Raw genomic sequence first — 11,276 nt, forward strand, 5'->3', positions numbered from 1 at the left:
GAACGAGTGAGTCGCCAGAGGTCCATAACCGGGGTCCGTAACCGGGGTCTGTACCGTAGTATACGGACCCGCTCACCAGCCAATCAGAGCGCAGGATTTGATGGAAACTGGACTGCAAAAAAATAAATACTCATATTTGACTTTGAATAAACCGAGAAACATCTCTGAACTGGTTTCGGTATCAGTTATGTCACTCCCAGGCTCATGAGGAAACCAGTCTCTGCGTGGCAGACACACAGGGGTTATTAATTCAAACTTCTCTTCTGAAAAACTTGGATGCACACAATTCCGGAAGCTAACATTCCAATAAACTAAGTATAAGATTATTAAGGCTATTTCCAAACTAGTGGCACGGTGGTGTAGTGGTTAGCGCTGTCGCCTCACAGCAAGCAGGTCCGGGTTTGAGCCCCGTGGCCGGTGAGGGCCTTTCTGTGCGGAGTTTGCATGTTCTCCCCGTGTCCGCGTGGGTTTCCTCCGGGTGCTCCGGTTTCCCCCACAGTCCAAAGACATGCAGGTTAGGTTAACTGGTGACTCTAAATTGACCGTAGGTGTGAATGTGAGTGTGAATGGTTGTCTGTGTCTATGTGTCAGCCCTGTGATGACCTGGCGACTTGTCCAGGGTGTACCCCGCCTTTCGCCCGTAGTCAGCTGGGATAGGCTCCAGCTTGCCTGCGACCCTTCCAAAATAATCTGCCAATTGAACAAGAAAATGTACAGCATAAAACAGTAAAAATGTCTCGAAGTTGGTTTAGTAATGCTATATTTTTATTAGGAGGACATGCGAGATTATTTTGACTGTATTCAACATGTATTTTCACTTGTATGTCATTTTTCTGCAGCGTCGCAGGTGACTCACTCGCTCGCTTTCTTTGTGATCTTGTTCCTGTCTAAACAAGATGGCGGATTTCCTTCGAGTTCCTGAAACGTGAAAGCGTCTGAACAGAAAATGGCCGACAAAGATGCGAAGGTGTTTTTATTTTGAAACAAAGTTTGGTCAACGAAATTAAAATGCATTCTGAGCATCCGTTAAAAAAAAATCAAACATACAGTCATTGTGTTTTGAATGTATTGTTTTTATAAAATATATTCAACATTTTTGAAACGCTTTTATAACCCAGACGGGTCAAAACCAATTATTTATTTTCTTTTTTTTTTAATTAATTTTTTTTTTTTTTTTTTTTTACTCCAGTCATATCGCAAACTTGCGCCATTTTGAACACAAGATGGCGCCGTTGCCTTTGTCTTCCATTTCCGTATCGCATGACCCGGTGACCCGGTACTAAACGTGCGCGAGGCGAATCCACTTCCTCTTTCCTCCTGCGTTCCAGAGAGCAGCCATGGTGGGTAAACTGTTGTGGAAATTTTCACCCCGAATCCGATTTAATCCCTCAGATATCATGAGATTATTATTTATCAGTCATGAGCGGATGAATGTGTGAATATACCGGATCATGTTTTGTGATATATTTATGAGAACGTGTTTAGTTTGATCATTAAAATCGTATTTGCCGGTGGCTTCATGATGATGAGCATACAAATCAAGATGGCTTCCTCAGAGAGAGGGAAGCAGCTAGTGATTAGGAATTTGGAATAAAAGGAAACCTGCTTGTTTTAAAAGTGATATGTTTGAGGTCTGTGGTCCATTATGTTGCTCCAGACTCTGGATTTTGGGTTCAGAAATGTCAGCATGTAACTTGGTAACTGTGTTGATCCTGACACCAGAATCATGGAGTCGTTCAGCTGTAGATCCTGAGCTGAGGTTCTTCCTTGTCTGTTTTAGTCATGGAGGTAAATTTGGGGTTTGTTTTGCAGGTGAACGTACCGAAAACCCGCAGGACTTACTGCAAGAAGTGCAAGAAGCACCAGCCTCACAAAGTGACCCAGTATAAGAAGGGCAAGGACTCTCTCTACGCTCAGGGTAAAGATCTCGCTCTGTCTCTAATGCACGGCTGAACCCCAAACACCTGTTAAACCTTCGTACTTATTGATGTTCAGATATATTTTTGTTTCTATAGTAACAGCTCTTTCTGGAAGACATTCTTGGACGAAGTTTCCAGTTAATAGTGCTGTATAAATATTTTCTCTCTTTAAGCCTGAATGTAATTCTTTAACGAAGTTATTGTGAATCTAATCTCTGACTGCTGTTACCAATGACGACTTTAATATTATAGCTACGTAACTGTCAGATACTTGCTTAATCCTAATTCCTCATGGCTTCCAGCTCCGTCAGTAGTCTCCATACATCACTGTACGTTTTTTACTTGGAGCTGTTTGGGATTCAGAGTGAGGTTTTAACCTCTGTGTACATGATACTCCGTGAATCTCAAGAATTCGTGTGCATTTCAGGTAAGAGGCGCTACGACAGAAAGCAGAGCGGCTACGGAGGCCAGACAAAGCCGATCTTCAGGAAAAAGGTACGCACCAGAACTGAGGCGTATGGTTGTTTCAGGTTGATCATCTTAGGGTTGTGTAGTGCAGTGTTCACCTATAGATGAAAGTCTTCCAGATTTATCCGGATATTTGACAAAACTCTTGAAAATCTCTTCCGGTTTCCTGAATAGAGAAATGTAATTTTTTGGTTTTTCGCGTTCCTAGACGCGGCGTAATACTTGGCATCGTCCTTGCATGGGCGCAGTCTTTAAATAGCCCAAACACAGTTCATTGATTAAAGACAGGTGTTCTTTGTTAACGGCGTGTGTGCCAGAGCTCATTAGGCGCTCCTTCAGGTGCATATGCTAAGGCGCGCAGGACTGACACTGTTCTGTGCAACACAATCGCACTAGAAAGCATGTTCAAGCCGCCAGTGTAGCTGTGGTCTTTTTAGTTGTGAATTACAAGTATTTTCTCTTGTGTTAATAACTCGCCACGTCAAAACAAGCAAAACTTTCCTCCTTCTTTCGACGTGAAGAGAAGTAAGCAATTTATTATATATAATTAGGGATGTCCCGATCAGGTTTTTTTGCCCTCCAATCCGATACCGATCATTTGATTTTGAGTATCTGCCGATACCGAGTCCCGATCCGATACTTCTTTATAATCCATAAAAAATAAAGACGAGGAAAGAAACGGATCCAGGATGTTCCTCATTTTTTATTTAACACCTTATTTTAACATCCAACAACTCCGTTAGCAAACAGAGCACTTACGTGAGGCAGTTTGAACAATAAATAACAAATTTTTAAAAAATAACCTTAAAATACCTGGCAGGAATGTAAACAAATAAAAAAAAAAAAAGTGCCACAGTGCCAGTAATTTGCTTTTAAGAACGCATCTCTCAGTGGTGTACAGTAATTTCAATTAAGGAAATGAACGTTTTTCTTGATGAAAACAAGCATTTCTACCCTTTCAGGTTTGAGCCCGTTTCTTTTGTCGTCCAACGAAAAAAAAAATGATCTCATGCTTTGCTTTCCGCTTCGAACTGCTTCCGTGTTCAACTTTGCCGGCAACAGGCAGCCAATAACCAATAGCGTCTCCGCTACAAAGTGATGTCATGCCGCACGCGTTGATGTTGCTGTGTTGAGACAAGAGGTCTGGTCTCACTCTGTGCCAACGCATAGCTATTGATGTGTTAAAAATGAGAATATATTATATAGATATATATCCGATCCCTGATCGGGAGGCAATGCCCGATTCCGATCGAGTCTGAAACCATGTGATCGGGCCCGATTTTCCGATCATGTGATCGGATCGGGACATCCCTATATATAATGTTTTTTTTTCCATCAAAGTTGCATTTTGTGGCTTCGAAGCTAAGTTTTAGTGCCGTTTCTAAAACACAGCATCAAGAAAACATGGAAGAAACAGCAATAATGGAAGAGCCGGTTTCTAAGCTACCTAAAACTAGCAATGGGGATTATTTTTTGTTACATAATGCACTCAGGCTGCCAGTGTGTGACACACACACACACCCTGAAAAATCCTAGCTACGGCCCTGATTTACATGAGAAATTTGGTATTCATTGGTGTGTTTAAATTTACAGACAATACGAACTAATGTAAACGATTGGCTTCAACTCGCATAAATCTGAATTGGAAATGTTTAGTTCACTTTAGCTTCTGCAAACGCACAACTCGACTAAAAGATTGATAAACGAGGCTCAATGTCCCCAACACTGAAACCTGAAAGCTTTAGAAACTCTAACAGACCTTTACTTTTTAACAGCACTGTTTTGGGATTTTGCTGAGTTTACCTTCAACTGTCTGATATTTTTCAAAGTAATGAACTGTGTAGCAGGAAAATCACCGCATTTTCTAAATGCGCTCCTGAAAATTACTCGTTAACTAGGGGAATTAAATTTGATTTTTTTTTTTTGAGATGTTAATCATTTAATGTATATGAAAGAAAAGGGCTTAAAAGTTATAACTTGTTTTAGTGAAACAAGTAGCCCCCCAATCTTAGTTTGACTTTCAAAAGTTCAGGATTTTTTTTTCTTTGCTCCACTTTCATCTCCATCACTTCAAAGCAGCGACTTTAGAAGAATCTAATACGTTTATCATCTTGAGGTTACTGGTTTATGTTCTACTTGGTAAAAATTACCAGAGTGCTGTGAGTTCTGCTCCAGCCGTGCTGATTTATTTCATAGCTGTGATGTTATGGGATCTTTGTAGAATCTCATCACTAATTAAAAACTAAGCTGACTGAATTAAAATGTTAATATTTCCAAGTTTCTTTACATTCCTTAGATTTTTTTGTTTCTGGAACGTTCTGGTTGCGAATGTCCCTTTTTTCTTACCGTAGGCTAAAACCACAAAGAAGATCGTGCTGAGGTTGGAGTGCGTTGAGCCCAACTGCCGCTCTAAGAGGATGTTGGCCATTAAGAGGTGCAAACACTTTGAGCTGGGAGGAGACAAGAAGAGAAAGGTGAGGTTACAGCTGTCACGTCACTCACACGCCGAGAGCTGAAGATTCTGAGAAAGCACTCTGTGTTCTCCAGCTTCTCCCTTTAAATAGTAATCAAAGTAACAGGTAGACTCGCAGGTGAAGCAGCTTTTGCACACACCGCTGTGTTTCTGGAAGCTTCCTGTGCTGCTCGGAGTTGATGCCAAGAAACTTCTTTCCCCCCTCAGTAAAAATCTCCAAGCTGAATGATTGACGGTTGCGTAGGTGATTTGAGTGCCTTCTTGAAGGCCTGCCCCTTACCTCCCATCCTCACATGAGTAACAAATCCTTTGGCTGCCTCAATCACCAGGAAAGTTCGGCGTTTCCTGGTGATTGAGGCAGTTAGACGCACTCTGTGTCTGTCTCCGTCAGATAGCATGACCTACAGCTATCCGTTCCGCCAATCCCTCACTGAATTCCCTCAGCTGTGAGGTAATATGGGTAACTGCTGTCCTGAAGTGACTGTGCACGCAGGGGTGTTGCGTCGTGTGTCACAGCACACGTTCCATCAGTTTTCTCTTTTCAGTCATCTGTTGGCGTTTCTCGAACCGGTCCTCTGGGACACTTTCTCCGCTCCGAGTTTTAACCCATTAAACTACAAACTCTGTTCTCCAGCACACCTGAGAGCTGCAGCTGAGCAAAACTCAACCGTCCGGGGTGCTGAAGAAACGCCGCTGTTGGATTTTGTCAAATCTTTGTGCTCCATAAGGCATTTCACTCCTATTCATCGTGTTTTATTCTTAAATTTATGGCCATTGGGCCATTATTAAAAAATGTTCTGTTTCCGGTCCACCGGCCGGGTGCGTGCCGTTTGTGCGGTTGAAATTTTTTTTTTTACGCCGGTTTTTCGACATTTTTTTCAGGTTCGTAAATCTAAAATCAAACTTGACATTTCCGCATTCCCAGGGCTTTCCACTAATGCCGCTTTTCCACTACAAACGCGGCTGAGCCGTGCGTTGCTGAGTTGGGCTGAGTCGAGCTGAGCGGGGCTGTTGGAGTTGTATTTCGACTACAACCGTGCTGAACCGTGCTGGCTGGAAGTGGGTGGACACATTGGGTGGAGTTAGCGAAAGTGGGTGGACGTCACGTGATGTCGTTAAGCAGCGCAAACAGTGACATCAGTGACGGAACAAGTCAGAGCCGGGGGCGGGGCAAATGACCGGGCCCTTTATTAAAGCTTATCATAACATCATTTTAGGCTACAAAATGTCCGCAACTGCGGTGTTTACCAATTTCAACACTACCGGGTGCAACTATGTTATTTAGTACATCAAGTCCTTCAAACGAACATGTAACTCAGAAACAAAAAACATTAGGATACTGTACATGGCTCATAATAAAACATCAATAGCCTATACTGCGCACATTATCTGAAGGGCATACAAATGAGCGCTCAGAGGTTGCAACGGTGACAGGAAGAGTCAGAAATAAAAGGAGGGCGGTGCAAACCTCACTGAATGCACTGTGTTTACCAATTTCAACACTACGGGGTGCAACTATGTTATTTTGTACATTAAGTCCTTCAAACGAACATGTAACTCAGAAACAAAAAACATTAGGTGACATACTGTACATGGCTCATAATAAAACATCAATAGCCTACTGCGCGCATTATTTGAAGGGCATACGACGAGCCTTGCGCTCCGCGAACTCGTCCACGATGCTCTGTATGTCACTGATTCAGTGAGCTTTTAAGCGGTAGTCTCACGACCCGAATAGTAAACAATAAACATGGAGGACATGGAGTCGTTAGTGTTGCTGGTCTTGGTGCTGTGGCTTGTTGTCACCGACAACGCGGACAGATACTGGCAAGAGCGTATAGATGAGGCGAGGCGCACAAGGCTTCAGAAATTCTCGTAATTCGTAATTATTCTCCTTCCGGGTTTGCGGTGTTTACAGATCCCAGCGCGCTCGCGGGGCGTGTGTGGGCATGTGAGGACACTCCTCCTCACCAATCAGTGCATAGGGGAGTGTCTGCTCACGCCCCCAGCCTCACTCGGCACGGCTTGGCTCGCTTCAGCCCCACTCCAAAACGGTGCGAGTTTTAGGGGCTAAGCAGGGCTGAAGCGAGCTGAGTCGTGCTGGTTTTTGGTAGTCGAAACGCGAGCCGTGTCGGGCTGAAGTGAGCTGAAAAAGGGTAGTGGAAAAGGGCCATAAGGCTCATACTAGCCAGCCATGACAAATAAGTAGCCAGCCGGGGGGAGTGTAAACAAAATAAACTCCTGTGCACGCAGTTCCCAGGATTAAATGCATTTTCCGCAGACCATTTTGTTTATTCCCTTTACTCAAATACAAAGTAAAATGGCAGTAAATCATCTTTCTTTTCTTGCGTATTGCATCATGAGGCGTTCCTGGCTTATAAGTCTCTTATTTTCGGTGCATGACACATTCACGCAGCTGAGCATGCTGTGAATTAACAACGACAACGGTCTGCAGTGGGGCTACACAATTACACACTCGGCGAACATTTCTCCATTTGTGTATGAAAATACACTCCAACCACTCAGTTTGGTTTCATTTACAACCAACGGTGTCTTTTGATGCCAGCACGTAATTGAACCAGAGAAGACTGGTTTACTGGAGACAAAATAAGCGTCATCTCTGCTTCTGTTCCCTCCGACACACTACTGCCTCCGCCGAGTGCGCGCGCACTCTGAACTGAATCAGCTCTGCGCATGCGCCGTGCGGCACAAAAAAATGGCAGCCACCATGAAGGAAGGAGATCCGGAGTTTTCAATTTTGCTTAAGTGTGAAATCGCAAAATGGTATTCTAGCAAACAACAAAATAGTAAAGATTCAGAAAAACAAATCATTCAGTGATCATTTTAATAGTGTAATTTCATCCGAACTCGGCCTAACGCTCGATTTAGAACTACAAAAAGTCCGTGTGTCGGACATTTTAAGTACCTTTGTAAAAGTTTTGTAAATGTTGCAGTCAGCATTTAAAATGCTAACTTAGTTTTTGTACAAGTTTCAGTTGATTAAACTGTCATTTTATTAAATGTGTCTGCTTTTGTAATAAAGTACTGAAAGAAAAAGCAAACAGCATTGCGATTTCTTATCCATCCATATATTAAAAAAAAAAAAAATCCCTCCCTCCCGACTGAATTTTTTTGCTCACCCAGTGGACAGGAAACAGATTTTTTTTAAGGATGGCCTGGGTGTAATATTAGAGAAGCATGAGGCTGTTGGAGCATTAGAGCAACACGTGTTACATCAGTTGGACTGACTTGGCTTGTCTGACATTGTGATTGAATATTTTCGAGGTCGTGGATGTGTGGAAGGGCAAAAGCTCATCAAATTTGAGCCAGACCTTCATTTCTCTGAATTTTACTATACAGATTCCAACTGATAAATGTCACCATTCCCAGTTAGCTCATATATTAGGTGTGTTTTGAAAAGTCTAATTTAGCAAACACCAACAGATTTAGTTTTCAACCAAAACACATTTAGGAACGTATCGGTAAAATAAAATGAATACTTTATGGAACTTGAAACCGTGTAACACAACCTGCCTTGCTTTAAAAAGGGAAATTGTATTCATTAAAATTTGTTGTATGTGTCATAATTGAGAATTTAAGATGAAACTAATTTCCTCTCTTTCTGTGTTACAGGGCCAGGTCATCCAGTTCTAAGCTGGGCCATGGACTTTCTTTTATGGTTTATGTCAATAAAAGTTGTATACAAAAAAAGTGACTTTCATTTATTTCATTTTAAATGCAATTTATTGAATAATGTTCATAGGATTATGATTAAGCGTCACTGTGTAAGAAGAATGGAACTCACTCAGGAGTGAGAAGATCCTGTGCTCGCACCAGAAAGGTTGAGTTTAACTCCAAGAAAAGCTGCTGTTGGTCATTTGTGTTCTATTTCTGCTTTAATTCTTAATTTGTATCTTACTAATGCATGACGGAGCTTAAAAAGATTCAAAGCTGAAGAAAACCTTCAGTTATTTTCAATCACGTGACAAACACTTGAACAACATGAGATTTCTTCTTGGTGAGATTTACAGTAATTGTTTTGCGTTCAGATGCAAATCATGATGATCCGGTGAAATGTGCGTATTGGTGGATGGGAGTATGTGGGGTGTTAATACTTTCAGATATGCAGCACAGCAAATATAAGCGCTAGCTTGCCATGATGTAGTTTGGTGTGCTCGCTCACTCTAAAAACCTAACATCAATAGGAATGTTTGATTCTGGCATAAAACTTTCATCTGTTCTTGCTGAACGGCTTGAAGTATTTCAGATTGCTGCTGTTACAGCCTTGGGTTATTTACGGAGTGTCTCCTGAGAACTTGTTAGCATAGATACTGGAGTTCAGGGTCTGTTCGTACCTCATGACTCACCTCTTCATCTCTCAAGGATTTCTCGGAGCCACAGGGAAGGAGACTCCTCAGACACGGGGCTGAGTCACTGATGTGGCCCATCGCTGAGATTTCATATTAGTGATTCGTGACAAACATTCATAGTGTTCTGAAAGACATGATTGACAGATTGGTGTCTGTGTGTAGATGTACTGTACATGAGGTGTTAGAACACTGCTTGTATCTCCACAGCCCACTTCCTGGAGCAAAAGTTGCTCAGGGATTGCAAGCCAGATATTTCACCCCTTTCTTCATTTGTAAAAAAACAAAACTACTGGGGTTGGCTACATTAAAACACTTCATACTGGGTTCATGTGTTTTATTTTTTTTCTGCTGTGTTGGATTGCCATGCCTTCTGCATAAGTTCTGCTGAGTGTCCAGTAAGAGAATGTTGGACTGACTGGACCCTCAAGCTTTTTGTGTCTGTTTGATGCAAACATGGAAGAAAAAGTGATGTAGTTTCATCTTAGATGGTTTCACACAACCTCTCGTTAAATGTGTCCAGAGACATCATGAAGAAAACAAATAAAGCTCAGAAGGAAGTAAAGATCGTTGTTGACTATGCATAGCGAGTACAGTTAGCTTGCCTTGCTAATCTGCCACAGCGTGTAACATGTAAGTCAAAGAACAAATTTTCACACTTATGAGTGTCATTTCAGTGATGTTCACTGTGTATAACCAATTCCATTTCTCATTTAAAAAAAAAAAGCTGGATAGGCCACACCCATAAGCAATAACAGGAGAAGTCAACACAAGTCTACAAGTGACATGAACGACTTGTCACCCGATTGTGTGAACATAAGGTTATGGATTAGACAGGAACGTTACGATGTTAGATAAGCTACACATGGGAGCCAAACAAAATGCTCCAAGACAGTTGCAGTGAGAGGTTTATACACACGGATACGAATGTCATGGCAATATTGGACTTTTAATGATTTCTTTGAACTGTTCTTTTTCTATCAATGAGCTTCTGGCAGAATTCTGGTTGGATATTTGCCCACTCTTCTTGGCAGAATTGGTAGAGTTCTCTTAAATTTTGTGTTTCCTGCCACGAATCTGACTTTTAAACTCAGTCTGTATATCGACAGGGTTGAGGCCAGGACTTGCTTCATGTTGTCCTGCTTTATCCTCCACAACTAGCTCTGATGTGTGTTTGGGGTCCTGTTCGAACACCCACTTGTGTTCAAGTTTCTGATGCTTTGAGGTTATGCAGAAGAATTCTGAGGTTCATCATTGTTTCATCCACTTGCAGAGCACCAGTTCCACTGACAGCATAACAGCCCCAGAGCCTGATTCTACCACCACCATGCTAAAGAGCTGGGCCATTGTTTCTCTGGTCATTGTGGCCAAACAACTCCATTTTTGTCTCATTTGACCATAAAACTTTCCTCCAGAAGGCTTTGTCTTTGTCCATGCGGTCAGCTGCAAAACTTAGTCAAGCTTGAAGGTGTTGACTTTGGAGCAGGGGCTTAGATGGCAGCCTCTTGGTCCATGGTGATGTAAAACTTGCTTAACTGTAGACAGTGACACTGGTGTTCCATCAGCTTCCAGTTCAGGGCAGGCCTGTGCCTTGGTGGTTCCAAAACACTTTGGGTCTTCTTCCAGCACAGTGGCTTCATTGCCAAATAACTTGTACTTCCATACAATGTTTTGAACTGATGATCTTAGAATCTGCAGTTGTTTCGAAATGAGTGTGTAAATCTGTGATCCTCTTTCTCAGATCTGCACTGAGCTCCTTGGACTTTCCCATTGTTGGTCAATCCAATGAGTGTCAATCAAACCCTTTTTATGTTGTGCAAAGAGAAGCTACCAGCTGTAGTCAATCATCATCACTAACAAGAAGTTAAGATGATTCAGTCTTGGCAAGTTCAAACATTTTGGAACTTTCAGCACGACTGAATTAATAATCTCGTTCATAATCTTTTACACCAAATTCTTGGCATTTTATTCTACAATCATTCTGCCACAGAAAAAGAACAGTTCAATGAAATCACTGAAAGCCCAATAATGCCATGACATTTATGTCCA

At 42.0% G+C, this 11,276-nt stretch overlaps 1 protein-coding gene across 1 annotated transcript; it reads left to right on the forward strand.

Annotated features, from left to right (window-relative positions):
* The first annotated feature begins 1,259 nt into the window (after positions 1-1,259).
* rpl36a (ribosomal protein L36A) lies at positions 1,260-8,596 on the forward strand. Its single transcript, XM_060913294.1, has 5 exons — positions 1,260-1,340; positions 1,813-1,918; positions 2,347-2,414; positions 4,739-4,861; positions 8,494-8,596. Exons 1-5 carry the CDS (start codon positions 1,338-1,340, stop codon positions 8,512-8,514), a joined length of 321 nt encoding a protein of 106 aa, XP_060769277.1. The 5' UTR covers positions 1,260-1,337; the 3' UTR covers positions 8,515-8,596.
* Positions 8,597-11,276: the final 2,680 nt, after the last annotated feature.

Source organism: Neoarius graeffei, chromosome 28 (assembly GCF_027579695.1).
Source record: "Neoarius graeffei isolate fNeoGra1 chromosome 28, fNeoGra1.pri, whole genome shotgun sequence".
NCBI lineage: Eukaryota > Metazoa > Chordata > Actinopteri > Siluriformes > Ariidae > Neoarius > Neoarius graeffei.

Bases quoted from the DNA above. Each gene is read 5' to 3' on its own strand.
- rpl36a (XM_060913294.1), top strand. The intron at 1,919-2,346 runs GTAAAGATCTCG...TGTGCATTTCAG, and splicing joins GGACTCTCTCTACGCTCAGG to GTAAGAGGCGCTACGACAGA. The intron at 4,862-8,493 runs GTGAGGTTACAG...TCTGTGTTACAG, and splicing joins GAGGAGACAAGAAGAGAAAG to GGCCAGGTCATCCAGTTCTA.